Source organism: Monodon monoceros, unplaced genomic scaffold (genome assembly GCF_005190385.1).
Source record: "Monodon monoceros isolate NGI ecotype Baffin Bay Population unplaced genomic scaffold, NGI_Narwhal_1 Super_Scaffold_4, whole genome shotgun sequence".
Taxonomy (NCBI): domain Eukaryota; kingdom Metazoa; phylum Chordata; class Mammalia; order Artiodactyla; family Monodontidae; genus Monodon; species Monodon monoceros.
In genome coordinates, this window is record NW_021703781.1 from 33,916,342 (window position 1) to 33,938,782 (window position 22,441).

The window sequence follows — 22,441 nt, forward strand, 5'->3', positions numbered from 1 at the left end:
ATGGCACAACACACACCCTGCATCAGAAGAGGGGAAACCCTGCCACAGACACGATGAATTAACCACTCAGATGCTCCCGGCCAGGTGGCCTGAGACTGTGTGCCACAGCCCCTGCCCACCCTTCCACTGACACCTTCCATCACTTCCAGCTCTCAGCGTAAGCTGCTATCCCTCCAAACATTCCTCTAGAACATGCCGTGCTATTTTACACCCTGATGTTTTGCACACAGGTTTCCCCTACCTGGGATCTCCCTCCCCCTTCCTCTACCTGACGAAGCCCTCCTTGCTCCCAGCTAATTCAGAGCCCACCGCCTCCCAAAGCAGAGTTGAGGGGGGCTGGGGGGCAGTTTAGGCTTCAGGGCTCTGCGATCACAGGCCAGCACTTGCGGCGCTGTCCTGGGTACTGAAGAGTAGTCAGACAAATGAGAAATGGACTGGTACCACAAGGAGCTCAATCGCTCTCAGATCCATCATTTCATCTTATTTCAACCTCCCAAGAACCCTCTGAGGTAGGCATTTTTATTATCCCCATGCCAAAATGAGAAAACCAAGGATGAGAAAGATTTGTCAATGGGCCCAGAGATAAGGGAGAAAAAAGGCTGAGGCAGGAACAGAACCCAAGTTCCCCAACGTGTTCACCCACAACACCTCAGCGGCCACTATTAACCTCACACTGTGATATAAACATGTATTTTGTGTTTATTCCTCCTGTGAAGCTGTGGGGAGAGCTTTCTCAAGGGCTGGGCCCATCTGAACTCTCATCAGGCCCTTCCCCTGGGTACACAAGTGCTCCCTCCACATTTGCCAAGAAGGAAGGTGTAGACAGAAACTCAGCAGCCTGAACACACTAGTTCACTGGTGGGAGTGGAGGAGGGTGAGGCTTTGCCTGATCTTTGGACTCCATAGAAATCACATGTTACTGCCGTAATTAGGAATCTCATATAAAGAAACAAATGCTTCCTGGAAGAATAAATAGGCAATGAAGCACCCCCAAAATATAGATTCATTCACTCATATATCGAGTATTTATTGAGCACCTACTATGTTCCAGGTGCTGTTCTAAATGCTGGGTACACAGCGTCACTTAATAAAACACAAAACTCACATTCTCATTGGGGGAAGACAAACATCAATAAGTAAGTAAATGGCAGGTAAATTCAATGAAAAAAATAATTCAAGGAAGAGGGAAGAGGGTATCAAGAGGAAAAGAAGTTCCATTTTTTAATGAGTTGGTGAGGGAAGGCTTTTGGGGGCAGAAGTGCCCCAAGTGTTCCCACACAACACTTCACATCTTAGGGTATTCCTGGAGCCTTTCTGCCTCCCAAGACTCCCAAGGAGAAGGATGCTCTTAAAGCTGCTCATAGATGCTGTCTAGACACATCTAGACCAGCAAGACCCATGGTTCCCCTCCCCCAGGGCCCAGCTGCTGAGCAACCAGCAAAGGAAACCCACTTCCCAAGCCTCCAAAAAGGCTTCTTCAGAGCTGGGTGGCATCCACTGAGATTCCCTTTGTGAGAAGCAAAGGAAAACTTTTAAAGCATAAGGCTCTCACCCTGCTATACCGCTGAGAATGTGCTTGGCCAGGATCCACCAGCAGTCTAGGAAGAAGCACTATGATACCCATCTTACAGATCAGGAAAACCAAGGCTCTGAAGGGCACCCATAGCTTGCCCAGGATGCAGTAAGCAATGGAGCAGGGACTTGAATGTCATTCTTTTCTGATGCTTGAGTCTGTGCTCATAACCACCCGAATGTTGCCTCTCAAGGAGGTGCCAGGCGTCGCTTGGCCAGGGAAGAGGAGCCATCTCTGGCCAATGAGCAGACAGAGCTCTCATCCCGGCTGGAGATGGCTTCAGCCCGAGTGCCAGCCACAGCTGCCAGAGGGCTTCCCTGGCTACCCCCACCCCTCCCCTCCCCTGCCTTCCACTCCTCCCCATGCTTTCCCTGTCTTCTGGTCAGATACACTGACACTCCAGGTCCCTGAGAACACTCCTAGGAGCAGAAGATGCTAAACGCAGGCTCCAGGCATATAGAATTGCTCTCAGGGCCTGTGGCTTTCCAGCCAGTGCTGAAGTGACTGGGGCCAGAAGGAAGTTAGCTATGATGTTCTCTCTTCACAGCAAAGGCATTTCTATACCTGGCAACGTTCTGCACCTTGACTAGGATGGTGGTTATGCCAGTGCATACATTTGTCAAAACCCATTAAACAGTACACGTCTAATAAGTGTATTTTATTGCATGCCGATTATGCCTCAACATAGTTCATTTCAAAAAATGAAGGAACTCTCCTGACATTGCTGGATCCTATTAGGAAAGAGCCCTGCTCTCCCTGATGGGAGGGTAGGAGATGGTTCAACTGAAACAACGAAAAGGACGTAATATTTCATTTCACTGGGTGTCGCGGGCAGGATCAGGATCCCACTTGGGCCAACAGTCCTCCCAGATATTTGGGGCCCCATCTTGTGGGTGCCCTTCCTGGAATTCTAGTATTTAACAACAAAACCTGTTCCCTCTTGTATCCTGGGGCTGCAGAGGTCTGGAAAAGCAGAGTCAGCAGGAGAGGGATGTCGAGAGGGCCACATTTGTCTTCCAAGGGGGCACTGTGGCACGACATGGGAAGAGGGAGGTGTAGGCCTGGCCAAGTTCTTGCTGTGGCGACTCCCTTGGGCCCCAGCTGCACAATGGGCCATGCGTGGGGGCCAGGGCAGCCTCGCCTTCCTGTCCTTCATCCACGCCTGCATCAGGCATCTCCTCATGTCCTCAGACGCACCATGGAATCTGATGGAAGGGTGAGGGAACTTCAGCGTTACTGAACTTTAATCTTCCAGCAAGTGCTACAATTAACGTGCCCCAAAGTACAGTCGCTTTATAATTAGATCGGAGAACAAACACAAAACACTCATCCCAGTAAAGTTGTTGTAGGTTTCCTAGCAATTAAACTCACTCGTTCATTTCATCTGGAAAAAGTATTTATTACTTCAATTTAAACTAATGCCATAATGATAGGATGTGTGTTTTTTTTAACAGCTCTTTATTGGAGTATAATTGCTTCACAATACTGTGTTAGTTTCTGTTGTACAACAAAGTGAATGAGCCACAGGCATACACATGTCCCCATATCCCCTCCCTCTTGAGCCTCCCTCCCATTCCCCCATCCCAGCCCTCTAGGTCATCGCAAAGCACCAAGCCGATCTCCCTGTGCTGCTGCTTCCCACCAGCCAACTATTTTACGTTCGGTAGTGTATATATTTCAATGCTACTCTCACTTCACCCCCGCTTCCCCCTCCCACCCCATGTCCTCAAGTCCATTCTCTACGTCTACATCTTTATTCCTGCCCTGCAACTAGGTTCATCAGTACCATCTTTTTTTTTTTTGAGAACGCTCACCATCGCAGTTCAGTCATCTGACTTCCTATGCCGGGGGCAAGAAAGGAGATTTCGTTGGCACAAAGCATTGGTTAAAATAGCATTTGTCCAGTAATTCTCCTTCTCCCGGGGAGTTTCATGTCAGGAGGACTCGAGGGTGAGGACCAACAGCCGACAGATGTTTGCCACGAGAAACTGTCAGGCTGTCCAGCTGAGAAGGTGCAATGGCTCACCAGAGCTACCTGGGACCGCGCAGTGAGCCTGCAGTGACGCCCAGCAGCTCAGCCCTGCTGCCAGGGAGGCCTGGAGTGTCCCCTGCAGGTGAGAGAGCTGACCCTTCCACAAGCACCAAGAATATAACTAAGATGTGTTCTGGGCCACAGCAGAGATGAACCAGCTCAGAGGCTAAGGGAGAACGGGCAGTAAAGGGGCCACCACTGGGTACAGTTCCTGAGCAAGGAAATCTTCCTGAGTACTCAGCATGTGCTAGGCGCTGTGCTAAGCTCTTGGCATGTATTAATGCATTTAACCCACATATCAAGCACACTGGGCGGAAATGATTATTTATCCCCAATTGACAAATAAGGAAACTGTTGCACAGAGAGGTTGAGTGACTTCTCCAATGTCACACAGCTACAGAGACAGAGCCGGGATTCAACTGAAGCAGACTGCTCCTGAGTCCTTGCTCCTAACCATTATACTCAAGAGTAATCCTGAGGAGGGGCAAACAGCCAAAGCTCTTTTGCCAAGACTCTACCAAGCCCTGAGCCCACACCCAGCCATGAGAGGGCATACTGACCACTGCCACTCCTGGTTCCCACACGTGATTTGTTATTATCATATAGACCACTTGCCATGTACCAGGAACTCTGCTGGGGGTTTCACTCTGTAGCTCAGAAATTACCATCCCTGTTCCTTAGGTGAGAAAGCAGAAGCTCAGAGAAGTCACCATGCGCAGTCAGTAGGAGGGAGGGATGGCAACCTCCACTCTTTTTTATTTACTTACTTATTTTTTGTACTTGAAACAAAACTTAAAAGATATTTTAAAATACGCAGTAAGAAATATATCTCCCATCCCCGTCCCAAGTCATTGTGTCTCCCCCCCTAACACAGCACTCCTTTATGACTGTATGTGTACTCAGATACACACACGTGTGAGCTTGCCTTGACCCAGAGCAATGCTGACACCACTGTTCTCACTTTGCTATTGTGAGCTGACAGCACCATGTGTTGGAACTATGGCTTCTTAATACATAAAGAACCATAGTTTTCCATTATATATATGTATCATAATATACTTAACCATTAAGGTTGTTGGAATGTCTGCAGTTACCAACGATGCTGCAATAAATCCTTGTGCATTAAGAAGAGTCTACCTGAGGTGTTTGTTCCCCACAGCTTTGCCATGAGAACCAAGGGGCTGTGAGCAGAGCTGTGATACCCGGGCTTTGGGAATCAGACCTGGCCGACCCCCCTACTCACCAGCCATATGACCTAGAGCACATCCCTTTACTTCTCTGAGCCACAGTTTCCTCATATGTAAAACAAAGATAGTATACACCCACCTGGAAAGGTTGCCATAAGGATGATGTGAGCTGGAGCCTCAGTGCCCTGCTCAGAGTGACAGCTGGAGAGACGTGAGCTGTTACTGATACCTGGGCCACCTGGGTTACTTGGGAAGTTCAGGCCTTGCCTCTGGCTTGGACTCTGGGTCTGGGATTTGTCCTCAGTCAGGCCACAGCTCTTCTCTGTGCATTAGTTTCTTCCCTTTCGTAGACAGCCAATGAGTCCGGACACAGGCAACTGAAGAACCAGAGCCCTCTAGAGATGGAGACCCCATGTCTATCCTCAGGTCTCTGGACTGGGCGTGAAGAATAGGACCCAAAGGCACCACCTGAGGTAGTGAGCTATGGCTCCCAAGGATTTCTGGGGACTCTGAGCTCATCAGTGAGGCCTCTAAGGCCTGCCTGGCCCAGAGCTCCAGCCTCACCCATGGCCACTGCCCACAACCCAGCCATACGATCTTTCCCCTCTCCATTGCCCCCAGGCCTTCCAGCATGCTTTTCCCTCTGCCTGGGACACGCTTCCTCCCCTCCTCCCCCAGTGCCCTCTGCTTGCCTATCTCCTACTAGTCCTTTAGACCCTTGCTTACATGCCACCTCTTCCTGGAAGCCCTCCCAAGCCACCATGCCACAGGCTGTGCAATCACCACCAAGAATAAGATCAGCTCCGTGGCCAGAGCAGAGCAGAGCAGTGTCAGCGAGGAATGTCAGGCCATGGCTGCAGGGGGAGATGGTCTAGCATTGGGATCCAGGCACACCCAGGGGCAGGACCTAGCTATGGACATCCAGGCAGGAGGACAACATTTGTTCTCAGTGCAGTGAGTGAGGTTTCAGCAGGAGAATATCTTTATGCCATTTGGATAGGGAAGGAGCTCTTAAATGAGACAGGAAACAGAGCTACTTGTCTAAAAGATAAATAAATTTGAAAACAATATAGAACTTCTGTGAATTAAGACAACTAACTGAAAGAAGGTATTTAACATCCCTAACTTACAAAAGAAAAGGCTCAGTCTTAAAAATAGGCAAAAATTAAAAATTACATACAGGTGTTCAGAAGAGCAAACAAAAATAGTGCATAAAGATATGAAAAGATTCTCAACCTCATCTTTTATCACAGCAATATAAATTAAAATCACAGCAAGATACCATCTCACATGAAAATCTTAAAAGTAAAAACAGTACCAGGTGTTGGTGAAGTTGGGGAGCTTTGAGAACGCTCATACATTGCAGAGAGCAGTGAAAATAGATAGAAATTCTTTGGAAAGCAATTTGAAATGATATACTAAAGTGAAACATGCATACCCAATAGTCCAGCAATTCTGCTCCTTTGAGATAGACCCTTAAAAAATTCTTGCACACGAACACCAATAATCTTATCAGTATTATTTGTAATAGCAAAAACCTGGAAACAAATGCCCATAGTAACACAATGGATAATAAATCAGGTGATACTTTGCAGCAGTAAAAATGATCAAATATACCCATCTGCAAAGTGAACAGATCTCAAAAACCTAATATTGAATAAAAAAGAAAGCAATCACGAAAGTGTACAGAAGTGTTACTCCAGCTATTTAAGGTTCACAAAGAGGCCAATCTAAGCAATATGTATCTTAGGATCCATACTTGCATGATAAACTATAAAGAAAAGCAAGGAACTGGTTAGAACACAATCAAGATAGTGTTTATGTCCCCTAGGTAGGAGAGGACACGATATGAGCTGGACACACGAGGGCTCCTACACATTTTTAAACTGGTCTGGGTTCATGGGAGTTCACTTTATCACCATTCTTTTAACTTGACATATACATTGTAAACATGTGTAACTTCTAAGCTTTTTAAAATAATTTTAAAACAAGCACGAATAGGAAATGGCCACACATTTAGAGCTTTAAGCTTTTGTTCCTGTGGAATCCCAGCTCCCAACCCCATTCCAGGCCTGCAAGCTGGCCCAGAGGCCAAGAGGGACCACCACACACCCCAGAGATGCTGTGGAGGAAAGAGCCCTGGGGTCCTGACTTCACATCCCAGCCCTGTGCAACTTTAGCCAAGATACTCCACCCATCTGTTTCTTCATGTAAAAAGAGTACCTAGCAAAATAGTTGTGCATGGTAGGGACTCAGTGAATATTTGTTGAACGAATGAGTCAGAGATTTCTAAGATCCCAGTCATAAATACGCCCCTCATCCAGGTGTGTTCACCAGGGAGAAACTGTGCCTGCAGCTCCTAGCACATCCTCCTCAAGACACACACGAATATCCCAGAATTTGAAGTGGCAAGTCAGAAAGTTATCTCTTCTGTTCAATCCAAACTTTTGGTATTTTAATGTTACAGATTTTCTCTCCCAAATGTCAGCTTCTCTTTCATTTTTCCTTTCGCTGTCACAACAAGCATACAAGTATTTTTGATGGAATTTTACCAAATGGCACATCTTGCATTTTGTAAACCTTAAATACACAAACTCCTCTCCCACCACTCTGCCAAACTCTCTCTTAGAACGTGTTTTTGTCTCTCTGACCCTTGACTCTTGACTCAGATGCCCAGTCCTCAGCCTCCACCCAGGGAAGGACATTCCTTTGTTTAAAGGGAGGCTGAGGGGCAAATGAGGAAGGATCAGTCCTCACCTTGCAAGAGTGGGATCTTACATATGACATTCATTAGCAAGTGACTGACTGGACAAAGCTAGGGCATGCCAAGTCCATTCCACACACCCCATCCTTGGCATTAACTCTGTCTGGCTGGGGCTAGGAGAAGAAGGTTGGAGCCTAGCAAGCCCCGGATTACAGAAATAGGATGGTGCCTTGGCTAAGTGCATGGGCATCGAAGTCAGAAAGAATCTCTCTGAGCCTCACATTCTTCATCTGTAAAATGCAGCAATAATCCCACCTCAGAGAGTTATTAAATGGCTTTAATCAAATAATATATGTAAAGATACTTGCAGATCAGCATCAAAAAAAAAAAAAAGTCACTATATCCCCAAACCACTTCTGTTTGACTTTGGAAGGAATGAAACAGTCTTTACACTCAATTTGCTTTTTAATTGGGCTCACTGCAGCTAGTGTTGCAGTGATCGGGTGGAGGAAGGGCCCTGAGGAGTTGTGGAGGCACCATTTGTCTTGGGCATATCAGCAATGTAAATCCACCCACGGCCCTCGGAGAGGCCAATGCCAGCCAAGCTGAGGGAGCATCCACACCCCGAATTCTTGGGGCTGCATCAAACAGCATGTGGGCTTCTACCGCCTTGGCTCATCTAACATGTTAAAAATGGGCCAGAGGTTGGGCTGTGCCTGAGGGGCATGGCCAAAACAAGTAACAGTGGTGAATGTTTTATAGAGAATGTTTGGGGTAGAAACCCTGCCTCAAAGGTTGTCAAATCAGGGGGCCAATGACCAGGGAAGGCAAAGCCAGGAAGTTCTGCATAGTACCCAATGAAAGGGCACTGGCGGGCTTCCCTGGTGGTGCAGTGGTTAAGAATCCACCTGCCAATGCAGGGGACATGGGTTCGAGCCCCGGTCCGGAAAGATCCCACATGCCACGGAGCAACTAAGCCTGTGCGCCACAACTACTGAGCCCGCGTGCCTAGAGCCCGTGCTCCGCAACAAGAGAAGCTACTGCAATGAGAAGCTCGCGCACCGCAACGAAGAGTAGCCCCCGCTCACCGCAACTAGAACAAGCCCGCGCACAGCAACAAGACCCAACGCAGCCAAAAATAAATAAATAAAATAAATTTATATTAAATTAAAAAAAAAAAAAGAGCACTGGCCTCCAGAAAGGCTAAAGCCAAATGGATCAGCACCTTGGACAGCGACAGCCAAGTGTAAGGCAGCTCTGAAATGCCTGATTCTCCCCTACCTTCCAGATCAGAATCTGCAAACAGGGCAGGATGTTGCCAGCCCGTCCCCGCAAACATGATGCTTCACGGAGCCATCACAGCGCTTTTATTGCTGAGCCTACATGCTTCCTCAGAATCCTTCCCAACACAGCATTCAAGGCTCAACCAATTGCTTGCGGTGGTCCACCAGAGGAAAGCTATTGGGTACCCTGTGTCTTTATAGAATTACTACTAATAAAGGCCAGTTGAGTTGAAAACTCACTTCAACCCTACCAAAGGTAGCAAAGGTCTCCGTGTCAGAAAAGAGGGGCACACCTTTGGGTTTGATTGGAGGGTCTGGGTGGGAGAGGAGAGGGGCAGAGGAATGTGCCTACAGAATGAAACATCTGTTTCCTAGCTCACCTCCCCTACCTCAGAGGTCAGACTATTCAGTGTCCCCGTCTTTCCCCCCATTTCTCCTTTGTCTTGTGTGAAAATTGTTTGAAAAGTCCATGTCCGCATAAACGAGTTGGTTCATTCACACAGTGACAATTTCTTCGGGCCTGCTGTGTGCCAGCCACCATGCTAAGCAGCAGAGACATAGCAGGGAAGAGCACATGGCCCACTGTCTTGGAGCTTAGAGCCCGGGTGGGAGTAACTGTTCATCAAGGATTAGCCCTCATGAGTGTGTTGCAACAAGCTGAGAGCAGGCTGAAGGAAGGAGACATGTGTCTGTGAGAGCATGTAACCAAGGAACCAGCTCTATGGGAAAGGGAGGAGTCTGCAGACAGGTGGAGATCAGGCACCCTTCCTTGGGGACTTGATCCTTGAGCCAAGTGGGGGTAAGGGATGTAAGAAGAAGAAAACACAGAATTTGAGCAAGTGCCATTAGGTGTCATTTGGTCTTCAAGAATTACAGGAGCCCAGATGGGATAGGTAGGCTGGAGAGCTGATAACTGCTTCCTATGGCTGAGGTTCCCACCAAAGCCACCTTAAGGGCTTAGGAAGAACCAAGGCTTGAAGAGTTTCTATAGGTCAGAGCAAAAGGAGAGCAAAGAAACCAGGAGCAGTGAGGTGGGAAGGGTCTACAGACACTGGACCTTCAGCCCTGGCAGTGTCCCCACCTCCCTACAGGATGCAGCCTCAGAGCAGACTCAATATCGGGAGTTGAACCACCAACACAAAGGGTTGTCAGGGGAAGGCTGGGCCACTAAGACATGGTCTCAAACTCCTTCCCAGAGTCAGGGATTGAGCAGGGTTGGAAGGAGAGACCAAGTCCTGGACAGAGTCCAGTTCAAGGGCCTGGAGCCTCCGGCTGCCCTTCTCCCCATCACCACCTCATCTTAATTTCAGCACAGTGACTGTCTGCTCTTTCAGTTTCTTCTGGAAGACTCTAAACAGCATATTTGCTCAAGAGCTGAGGACAACATTCTGGTCTTAGAGAAGCAGAGTATTTAGGCAAAGGCAAACATATGCTGGTTTCTCTTCTTAGTTACATTCTTGGCAAAGGAATTATTTCACCAAGAGAGAAAAACAGGACTTTCGAGGGTCCACCCCTTTCTACCCTGGTCCCAGCTATGCAGCTGCTGACCCTCACCAGTCCCCCACACCCTTTAAACACACGTAATGTGGGTGGCTGTGGCTATAAAAGGGTAGCATGGGGATCTTTGTGAGGGAACTGCTCTGCATCTGACTGTGGTGGTCACATGAATCCACATGTGATAAAACTGCACAGAAGTGAATACAAACACCCAAGTGCATGTCAACTGGTGAATATGAGCGAAGCCTATGGATTGTGTCAAGGTCAAATCCCACTTGTGATATGGTATGACAGGCGAGATGCTGGAGCACACAGAATCTCTGAATTGTTTCTCATAATTGCATGTGAATCTCAATTAACTCAAAATAAAAAGGTTTTTTTAAAAAAAATGCATAAGGTGGAAACCATTTTATCTTGGGACTAGAAATGGTCTGTTTTCACAAAGCAGTCACAGAAAATCTAAAGCTATTTCCTCAAAGCCCACTGTTCTAGTTTCCTCACAAGCAAATTAGGTTTTTTTTTTTTCATATGGGATGCCTTCAAAGAAGCCATGACCAGCCATGCCCAGTGTCCCCAGACCCACACAACCCCAGCCTGGCTCCATGACATTCAGGGTGTCCCTCCCCCTGACCTATGCCCCAGCCAGAAACCCTGAAACTGAGGGCAGATCAGGGCAGAGGGAGATAAGGAGCTGGGAGAGTGGCCAGTGAGAGGGGAACACTTTGCAGAGGAGGCTTCCAGGAGGACCCATGCTGGCCAGCCTCCATCACTGCCTGCGTGCAGCCCTTCAGATACCTGCCAGTGGTTTATTAATATTTTATTGAAAACTCTTAAGATGATTCCAACTTCAGCTGTCATGATAAGGTGTTGTTGCTAGGCAACTTTAGCTCCTGTCTACAGATCTGTTTTCAGAGTTCTTCCCCCACTCACAAAGCTCGAGGCTCAGTCCTACCACCCAGAGACCCACTTGGCTCAGACCACCAACCGCTGTCCACACCCAGCCCACTCCAAAGCGCTCAGCCTCCACGAGCGATGGTCCAGCTCGCAGGTCTCCCAGTGCCTGGCCATGCCCCCACCAGAGCCCCAGAGCACCCCCTACCCCCAACTCACCATACTCGCTGTCGTAGAACATGACGAACTTCTGCCAGCGCAGCTCTGTCACCAGCCTGAGCATGACGTCATTGAGGCGCACGGGAGGTCTGGAGGCCAGCGTGTAGGCCTCGCCGTCAGGGCTGGGGTTCAAATGGCAGGCGGTACGCGGAGAGCCCCCTGGGTTGCGCTGGACAAAGAGGTGTGGGATGTGCATCGCATCTGTGAGGGACTGCAGGGCGTTGGCAGACGCACAACCGGTGGATGTGACCAAGGCCAAAATCCCCTGGGTCATGAGGTCACAGGCTGGAAAGAGAGGGGAGAGAGAGGGTGGGGTCAGCATGGGGGTGATGCTGCCCTGGCGTCAACTGGCACAGCTCATGCCAGGCAGCTCATTCCCAGGGTTCCAAGAAACACTGCCTCCCTCCAGGGACCAAGAACCCATGTCAGGCCAGGCCAGGCCAGAGGCTCTCACAGGCACAGTCTATGATGCCCTAGTGATGCTGCCAGCTAGATGCTCTTGTGTCCATTCAACAGATGAGAAAACAGAGGTCAGGAGAGGCAAAATCATTTGTCCTAGGCTACTCAAGCGGGGAGAGTAGAACAGGGATACAACCCACATCTGCCTGAGACAGCCATCAGTGCTACTAAATTAGCCATCCTGTTTCCCACTTGGGCTGTGAGCCCCTTAAGAGCTGTGAGCTCATTTCGTTGACCCATGTATTCCCAAGGCCACACCACAGGCCAAGAATACACTGTGTACGCTACAATTGTTGGCTGAACTGAACTGATTGGGGCTGAGGGGAATGAATAACATCAGAAAGGGCTTCCCTGGTGGTGCAGTGGTTGAGAGTCCGCCTGCCGATGCAGGGGACACGGGTTCGTGCCCCGGTCCGGGAAGATCCCACATGCCGCGGAGCGGCTGCGCCCGTGAGCCATGGCCGCTGAGCCTGCGCGTCCGGAGCCTGTGCTCCGCAACGGGAGAGGCCACAACAGTGAGAGGCCCGCGTACAGCAAAAAAAATAAATAAATAACATCGGAAAGTCAGGGAGACACTTACCCCGGAGGATCCAGATTGTAGGCAAAACCCCCCAGGAACCCTAGGTCTTCTGGCCAAGTCCATTTGATTCATATCATAAAAATACTAGGTCAAACCCCAGAGGAAGCATTGGGTTCCAGAAGCCCAGGATTATTCAAAAGCCACTTGACAATAACAAAGGAAGATGCTCGTGCAGCAGCTGGGGCGCTGACTGCAGGTGTGTAGGAGGAACATGACCAGGTGCCAGCAGCTATTTCTAGGGTAGCTGCGCTCAGGGATCACCTTTTGAAGTCATCCAGCAACCATGAGTTCCAGTAACCCCTTTTAGCCATACACTTAGACCTTTTTGGAACATCAGACCAATTAATAGAAAGATGCACCTCCCAACACTGCAACCCACTGCACCAGTTTTGAAGCAAACACTTATTAATAATGCTTTATGTGATGGCAGGAATGTGGGAAAGCAGATGCAGTTTCAAAACACAGCCTGTGAATGTCAGCAGGCCGTCTGCTGCAGACGGCAGACTTTTTTTTTTTTTCTTTAACATCTTTATTGGAGTATAATTGCTTTACAATGGTGTGTTAGTTTCTGCTTTATAACAAAGTGAATCAGATGGACCTAGAGCCTGACGGCAGACTTTTGAACAACTTTGACAATACGGTTCTTTCGGTTGAAAGCACCTGGGTTTATGTAATGCCTCCGACCAGGCTGGAAGGAGGAGATGGAGACCAGGGAGAGGAAATCCAAGGAGCAAGGTAGTAGGAGGCTGGAAAGGTGCGGGAAGAGGAAGACACCTCCAAGCTTTCAAATACCAAAGGTCAGCTGCTCCCCACGCACGGACACTCCCCTTGCACATTCATGGGCTTCGGTAGGAGGACAACTCAAATGCCCACAACTCTCCCGGCTGAACCCTCTGCCTCCAAACACAAGGAAGGAGGAGGGGGTGGTTAAACAAGAGATTCTCTGCAGTCTCTCTTGAAGATCATGCAGCCACCTAAATGCTCTGGCCCCTCGCATTCAGGCTCCATGCAGCCAAGTTCACTCCTGAATTGAAATCCAATCATGTCATGCTACTGCTTAAAGCCCTTTGGTGGCTACCAAGACCGTTGCGGACAGAGTCAAACTCCTTGGGGCAGTCTTGCAGGCTCCCCAGTGCCTGCAGCCTCAGGTTCCTCACACGCCCCCGCCCGCTCTGTTACAGACCATGGCCCACCTTTCGGCCCCTGGAACCCATCACATTTCCTGTGGCCTCCTGAACCTTCACACCCACTCTCGCTTCAAGACTCAGACTCTTCAACCCCAGACTAAGGACCCTTTGTCAAGTGCTTCATCTGCATCCCACACTTCCCCTATTAGGACACTGCACTGCGTGTATAACTGTCTCTCTCTCCCACTTCACTTCAAGCTCCAAGGGGACAAAGGCCATGCCCATTCTGCTCACCATCCTTTTCCAGACACACAGTGTGTCTGGCACACAGCACTCAGTAAAGACTGATACAATAGTACCGTAAGCCTTGACATTTTCATGCCCTCTGCTCAATAATGCCACTTTGGGCATCCATCCAAGCTGTAAAAATGGCTTCAGGTCCAAAAACATTCAGAGGATACTTATCCAGACTCTTGATATATTTATTGCTAACGATCTAAAAGATGCAAAGAGGTGAGTGACATAAAAGTGTTCCATTTGTTGAAAGCACACACAGCCTTTAAAACCATTTATGAAGATACTACAGTAAGATGGGAAAGTGCCTGTCATAAAATAGTTATGTGAAAGTAATACAAAATTGCATGTATTTTATGATACCAATTAAATAAAACTTAACATGCATGAAAGAAAGATCAAAAGGAAATACTGCAGAATGTTAAAAGTAACTGCATTTTAGAAGAGGTCTAGACGTGGTTTTCCTTCTTTTCTATATTTTGCCAAAATTTCATGTTGTGAACAGGTAATTCCTTTACAAAAGGAAAACAATCCTCCAACAATGGATAAGTATGGAGCTATGTAGGAGGAGGGACTATTTTGTGAGAATTTTCTCTGTGCCCCAAACTCTGTCGAGTACTCTATATACATGAGTTCACATTATTCTCATGACATCCCTGTACAGCAGGCATCACTGTGTCTATTTTCCAGATAACAAGAGGCGAAGCCGCACAACCGATAAGGGCTGGACTAAGATGGCTTCTCGTCTAAAAATGCTTCTGAGGGGTGACTAAGTGACAAAACCAGGTCACGACATTTTACGCTCACCAGGATTACAACTAGGCAGAAAGCATGCTTATGAAAAAGGCAAGAGAAAACACTAAAAGCCGAGGTCTCTGATGATAAATGGATTTTTCTTTCTTCTCTTGTACATATTCTCTTTAATGCTGATACACTGCATTTATACGTTTAAAAAGTAATCTTACGGGCTTCCCTGGTGGCGCAGTGGTTGAGAGTCCGCCTGCCGATGCAGGGGACGCGGGTTCGTGCCCCGGTCCGGGAGGATCCCACATGCCGCGGAGCGGCTGGGCCCGTGAGCCATGGCAGCTGGGCCTGCGCATCCGGAGCCTGTGCTCCACAGCGGGAAGAAGCCACAACAGCAAGAGGCCCGTGTACCGCAAAAAAAAAAAAAAAAAAAAAAGGAAAAAGAAAAAAAAGTAATCTTACAAAACACACTGTACATCACTAGGGTGTAAAGTTGCCCAGGAACTCCAGCCCCTGGTCCCGGCCCAAGACACCCACTGCACCATCACTGGGTCTTGGCTCTCTGCCGTCCACCCCACCTGGCTCCCTCTCAGGGACTTCCTGACTTCTGATGGCAAGCCCCATCCCCATTCCACATATGCTGGGTTATTAAGTCACTAGACCTCCCTGAGGCTCAGTTTCCCCATTTGGGCACACATCCCACTGCTCACCATGGCTAGATTTGTCTCTTCCCTCTTGTGTGTTTCATGCATACACTCAGCACACCCGCTAAGCACAAAGTCCTGCAATGAGCACTGCGGAGGGGGAGGGGCAAAGGGCAGGATGAACACAGGCCCCATCTGAGGAGCTTAGGATCTATCAAGGAGCCAGACCCCACAACTTGGCCTGTGAGGAAGGAAAGGGGAAGCTCCCTGGGACCCAGAAGAGGATGAACTCATGTGGGGTCAGCATCAGGGCCTGAAAGGAAGAAAAGGATTTAGACCAGGAGAGATGGGGGGAGCAGTGTGAGCGAGGGGTGCAGTGGGACAAAGACACAGGGGCTGGGCAGTGGGAATGTGCTCAGGGAACAGGTCTCCCTGCCCCAGCCCCAGTGGCAGCCAGAGACACCAGCTTCTTGGCTGGGCCTGGGCTCACCAGGGCAGCAGAAGGAGCGCTAGAATCTCACAGATCAAAGCTCCAGTTTGGGCTCCTCTGGCCGGCAGCCGTGTGGTCATGGGCATGTCTCCTTCCTGAGCCCCCGTTTCCTATTAATTGAAGATATGAACCTCTACCCGGCAGAGTTATGGGAGCACTGACTTAGAACGTGGACCACAAATGCCAATCCCGTGCCATGCACAAGAAAAGATGCTAAATATTAATACATGTCAGTTTCCTGCCCCTCTCCTTGGGCATCCCCAGCTCCCCATCAATGTCTCCACCCAAATCATGCCCAGGATCCCAAGAAATAACAGTTACAACAGAGAACGACCTCACTCCTGCTGCTGACCAACCCTCCCCGTGGAGGTGGGCACCCTGACCCACCCCTGTACGGACACCTGCAGCACCACGGAAGCTCCTCAAGGCCTTGACCTCCTAGGTGAGCAGGGTGGGTAATTAAGGCTGGAAGCCTCTCCCAGGCACTAATGGAGAAGCCTGATACAAGTCAATTTCTAATCCACTGTGAATGGCTGCTAATTGGGGCACTGTTGAAATGATGGTTATTTAGAGGCTCCTAACATAAAAATAACAAGATCAAAATACATCAGATCAAAGCCACACCAGCTATTAGCTTAAACAAGGTTGTGTGCTCATTCCTAGGATAGGACATCACACAACTCACAACTCAGTTGTAGAAGAGACACCGAACCCCAGTGCTGGCGTCCGACGGCTTGGATCTGAATCCAGGCCCTGCCACGTACATGCTGTGGGACCTTGGGCGAGGGGCCGACCCTCTCTGGGCCTCTGTGCTTTTTCTGTCAGAGAAAGATGATGGCACCCACTTCACAGAGTTGTTGTGCATATTCTCTGAAAGGTCTTTGTATGTGAAGAACCACCTGGCACTGCCTGACGCATAGTAAGAATGTAGAAGTCACCTCTGTCTCCAGCTTAGAGGTGCTTCTGCAGCTCACTAGAAGATAACAGCCTTTGTTATCATTCTTTGTCTCCAATATCATATGGTCATAAAGCTGATCTCTCTCTTGAAGATAACAATGCAGGCTTGATGGATTGATATGAGCTCCCCAGGAATGGCTCATCAGCTGTGAAAGTAAGAAGTAGAGATGACTGCGATGAGCAGCTTCGAGACCCCTTGCCCAAGCGCAGCGGCCTAGGACAGCAGAGGTCTCTGGGCCACGTGATGGATTCCCAGGAATCGGGAAGAAGCAGGCTGTTCAGACTCAGGGTTGGGCCCAGGCAAGAGGATCCATGGAGCTCAGCCAGCATTCCCAGACAGCCCCACAGTCACATCCCTGCCAGCTTCCCCTGAGATGTCAGCGTCCTGCTGATCCCGGATTCTCCAGACACAGGACTCTCAGGGTAGGATGTGCCGGGTGTAGCACTGACAAGCAGGGTCTCCCTAATTCTCACCCCAGGTGACCTTTCTGATCCCCTGGTGAGAAAACTGAAGCACAGAGAGGGCTGACCACTTGGCTAGGATCATATAGCCAGAGAGTGAATGGCAACGAGAGCATCAGAACTGGACCACCAGGTACCTCTACAGCCAGTCCCAGGAAGAGATGGTGGCCAGCAGAGGACAGAGGCCAGGATTCCATGGCTGACTCTACCCAACCCTATCCCTGGATGGAAACTCCTGGGGCAGCTCCACACTTAACGCAGGCCCTAGAGAAGGAGCCAGCAAGCAAGAACAAGGCCTCCCTTGGCTAAAGGCAAATCCTTGGTGCATCAAGTAAGTCACTCGGGGCCTCAGGTGGGTGTTGGGGATAAGAGAGGTGCCCCCAGACATTGAGATCACTCTGGGAACCACTACTGATCCATGCCCAGTGTTCTCCATCCCCATGGGCATTCCTGGAAAATTCTCAGGCCAAGACTGGGGGAAGCAATACCCCAGGAGGCTTGTGCTGGAAGAGATGCACAATTCCTGGTGCCGTCACCTAATAATGATGCTGACCACAGCCATCCCAGCCCTTCCCTCCACCATGTGCCCTGAATGCATGGTGCCCCGAGCACATCCACACCTGTTCCTCCTGGAAGACCTGACGTGGTCCCCAAATAGATGAGATCGCCCATGCAGCCCCTGCTTCTCTGAGGCTACACACCCTTTCAAACTCATGTGCTAACTGGCCTCTGGGTAGCCCCTTAAAGAGTGACAGGACTTCTCCAGATGGACAAGGCAAGAGAGGGCACTCCACCTGAGTGGAAGCAGTCTGGTAGAGGTGCCCTCATGTCAGAGAAGCTGGGCAAGGCTCTGCTGGTAACAGCAGGCAGCAGAAGGGAGAGCTGGCTCCGGGCAGCCCTGGGCTCAGCCCTGCCCTCCAGAAGTAATGATCTCTCTCTGACGGGGTGCAGCAGGCCAGCCCCAGGCCCTCCAGCACCTCTGCCTGCCCCACAGTCCGGGCTCCATGTGAACAGCCAGGAGCGCTCACCCTCCCCCAAGCTACCCTCATTATCTGTGCCCTTCCTTTCCTCCTTTAAGCTGGCACCAACTTTATTAATATTTGAATTCTAGCGGCTAATGCTTTAAATTAAGGTAGCATTTATAAATACTTTATAGCAGATGAATAATTGACCAAATTTAATATTGTCATAACTCATAGTAAATTACTGATCTATGGAGAATAACTATTTTTCATGTTTTATTAAGACATTTCAAAGGTAAACAAAACCATGAAATGGGGGGAAACAGGTGGCAGCACCATACAAAGGTGAGCGCTAGAGTTCGGGCCCAGCAGGACCCTGACCCCCATCGCCTCTCGCCATCGAAAGGCCCCCAAAGGGGAGGGTCAGTGAGGCCTCGCATCCCTCCTGAGCACAGGACAAACTTGACAAGCACCTTGTGCTATAGACCTTTTACTTAAGTGACTCTCCCACCAGCATCCTCCTGCCTTCACTCCTGACTCCTCGCTCAGTTTGGTTTCTGTCTGTCTATCCATACAGTCCCTCTGCTGCAAACTCCCTCTCTCTGCTCTCTCTGCTCTCTCTGCTCTCTCTGCTTATATAGGATGGCTGGGAAACCCCAACCCAGGGTCAACCGTGGTGGGTCCACCTGCCCACCCACTTCTCCATGTCTGTGAGCAAACAGCGGAGAGTCAGAGAGACCCACGCACCCAGCAACATGGGGACCCAAAGTGGGGAAGCTGTGTCACCATCCTCAACAGAGCTCCCCACCCCGCCATATTCACTTACATCCTCTCCACCACCTACCTTGCTCATTCTCCTCAAGCCTTCCGGGCTTCTCCCCAGTTCTTAGCACCAGATCTACCCACCTATCTGCATTTGTGCTGAAAGCTGAGGAGGAAAGCTTCTCCCATCTCAGGCTGGCCCCTGCTTACGAGCTCTGGTTGCTCCCATGACTTGCCGTCTCCCAGACCCAGACCCAGACCCAGAGCCTCTCTATGGAATCATCAACCTTCCTTGGTATGTCTGACCCATCCCTTTGAAAGTTACACCTCGGTTCTGTTGACGGGTCCTGTAACCGCTGCAGGCCCACAGCCCTCGCTGGGCTCCTGACGCCAACCAGGGCGCCTCCCACAGTAAGTCCACTGGCAGCTCTAACTCGGTGCGTCAACACCGAGCTCTCTGGGGTGTGATCCTGTCCCTCTTGGTCTCCCTATCTCCGTAAAGGGGCACTCCCAACCACCCAGTTGTTCTTGAACCTTCTCTCTCCCTGACCCTCTGCACCCAAGCCATCACCAAGTCCTGATTGTTTTATCTCCACAATGTATCTTGGATCTGTCAACTTTCCTCCATCTCCAATGCCATCACCTTGGTCTAAACCACCACTATCTCCCCACTGGACCTCCACACACCCAACCTCCCCCAGATCCACATGCCACCCATTCAGTCCACTGCAGTGGACTGGCCTTCATAGATTAAAATGCCAACCAGACTGTGCTGTCCTTGCTTAAAATCTGCATTAGCTTCCCGTCGCCCTTAAAATAAAGTCCACAGCCCGACAGGGCCCTGCGCCATCACACCCGTGCCCTGTGTTCCAGGTAGCTGGCTTTTGGGCAGTAACTCGGATGCCCAAGCTCTTGCCCACTTGTGGGTCTCCTCACATACTCACCCTTGGCCTACCACACTCCTCCCACTCCTGTTTTGGGGGTAACTGTGACTCCCTGAATTTTTCATGAACCCAATCTTCCCTCACGGTACTCCGCCTGCAGACCACCCACTGACGTTTGCAATCGTGGACTCTTTTGTCCCATTCTCTGAACCATGAGCCCGTGAGCAGAAGCACCTGTGTACTGCACACCCTCCTAGCCTCTGGCCCAGCCCCCAGCATGGCCTAGCAAAGCAACAAACTATTTAATACTCTTAACAACTCCATAAGACAAGCACTATTGGTGTCCATATTTCATGGGTGAGGCAGAGCTTTCAAACTTGCCAAGGTCCCCAGATGCTCAGGTCCTCCCCGGAGTGAAGCTACATCCCACAATGTGGAGAAGGGGAGTTTCTTAAAGCTGACCCTCCACTCTAAGGCGGGTTTCACCAAGAGCTTAGAGGGTACCAAGGGGACAGTGGAGAGGAAAGCTTGCCGGGCCCAAGGCCTTGCCTAGGCAGCAGCGCCTGGGAGGGTGCCCCTCCTGCAGCATCTCCCACGCCCCTCTGGCCTCACAGTCAGCCCAGCCCAAGGCGGGGAACAGGAGCAAGGCCAAAGGGTCCCACTGGATGTTGGACTGTAGCCCAGGGCAGGGGGGCAGCTTGTGCAGGCAGGATGCACGGAGCCAACCAGTAGGGTGGGGAAGGGCCGATGGCTCCATGCCAATCTCTGGGGCCTCATCCTTATGCCAATTAATGAATCAAAACAGATTCCCTGCTCCTGCAGATTGGAAACACAGGGAACACTGGGTGAGATCGTGCTGGCTTATTTATAGCTCTCTGGCTCCTCGTTAATGACTTTTACTGCTCCACCAAGGGAACACCAGGCTCCCAGGCCAGGATTCACCGGAAGCCTACACTGTGAAAGTTAAATCAGGACGGTGATGAGTCCTAGGAGACTCAGAGAACCTCAAAAGCAGCTAAGCACGGCAGGGAGGGGGGCCTCCTGCAGCATCTCTGCCCCGAGGCCAGACGTCTCTTCCTGGGCTCCCCTCACCGTGTATCTGTGCTTGCACTTACTCATTCCTTCACCCAAAATCCTCTGATCATCGCTGTATCAGGTCCTGTGCCTAGAGATACAGAAGGCTGTGAGACTCATTCCTTTTTCTTAGGAATTCCTAAGGGAACCTTAGGGATTCAGCATAAAGTCAAATAATACACACTCGAGAAGTGTGCTAGAATCTTGCGGGAAAAGGAATGATTAATTTTGCCTAGCAAGGAGACGTCAAGGAAAAGTTCCATAGAGAAAGAGGCATTTGGGATGGGTCTTGGAGGATGAGTAGGAGTTTGAAAGGCATAGTAGGGGCCAGGCACCATTCAGGGCCCATCCAACTAATCACTGAGCCCCACAGCCTCCCAGGGAAGTGGGTTCTGGTACCCCATTTTAGACAGGAGGTGTAGGAGCAGAGACCCGAGGTTGGGGTATTGCCTGAAGTCACAGGGGAGCCTGCCTTGAAACTGTGAGCTGCCCCTGACCTCAAAGTTGAGTACATGGGCCCAGAAGTCAGGCAGGCCCACTGCTACAGCTGTGTGCCCTCAAGCAAGCCACTTAACCTCTCTGAGCCTCAATTCCTCACTTGTAAATGGGTTAAGAACAGTCCCCACCTCTAGGACTCTTACGAGGATTAAATGAGCGCAGTGAACCAGAGGTCACGTTTGGATATACATGGACAGGCCAGACCACGGAGCCTGACCTCAGTCCTCCCCGCATCCCCAGGGTGCCCGAGGCCAGCTCCGTGCCTGCCTCTCCCCTCCCTCCACCTGCATTTGTCTCTGGAAAGCCAAGGCCATCCAGACACCGGGCCCCAGCCTGGTGCTCCTTCCAGGGCCCATTGGCCCTCTCAGATGGGGAACAGAGACACCATGAGGCTTCAGGTTCTCCCTTTGCATCTCAACCCATGTCTGACTTTTTCTAGCTCTCTCTGATATCTCTCTTATTCTCTCCATTGTTTCCCACTTTCTAAGTCTCAGCTCTCTGTCATAGAGAGAGAGAGTATATGTGTATGCAAATCTCACTCTCTCCCCTACCAGCCTATGCCCCCTCTCCCAGTAGGACTGACCGTCCCAAAGGGACAGAGCCCCACATCTATGCCTTGGCACCTAGTCTTCATCCGGGGCTTGAAAGCTGACACATGGTTGCCCACCTGTAGGTCTTCTGCTCTCTGGTCCTCCCCGCCCAGGGGATTAGTATAGCAGGAACAAGTGTCACCTCTGGGCCACGACCCCTTCCAGGAAAACGAGGAGGGCGCAGAAACATCCCCATCCTGCCAAGCTCCAGCGCTGAGCTCCAGCTCCAAGACTTCGCACTAATCCTGCAACCTGGGCTGCCAGCAGGCTTCCAGAAGGCAGCTCCCAGGCTCCAGGGTGCAAAGCAGGGATCCTTGAGGCCAGGCTATGTCAGGCTCAAATCTCTGCACCTGCACTCCCCTGCTAGAAATTCACATCGCTGTCCCCTCCTCGTCATTCCAGACCCAGTTCAAGTGCCTCTTCCTCTCCAGAGGCCTTCTTCGTCCAGTTAGAACAGCACAGGCCTTGCGCCTGCTGTATCCCTACCACATACACGATTACAGCTCAGTGTCACTGTTTGTTCAGGGG

General features: G+C 50.2%; 1 protein-coding gene across 1 annotated transcript in view; it reads right to left on the reverse strand.

Annotated features, from left to right (window-relative positions):
- GRID1 (glutamate ionotropic receptor delta type subunit 1) overlaps window positions 1–22,441 on the reverse strand; it is a 674,601-nt gene that overhangs the window by 533,366 nt on the left and 118,794 nt on the right. Inside the window, exon 3 of the mRNA XM_029245736.1 lies at window positions 11,387–11,671. Within this exon, the coding sequence (XP_029101569.1) occupies window positions 11,387–11,671 (285 nt within the window). The remainder of the gene's footprint in view (window positions 1–11,386; window positions 11,672–22,441) is intronic.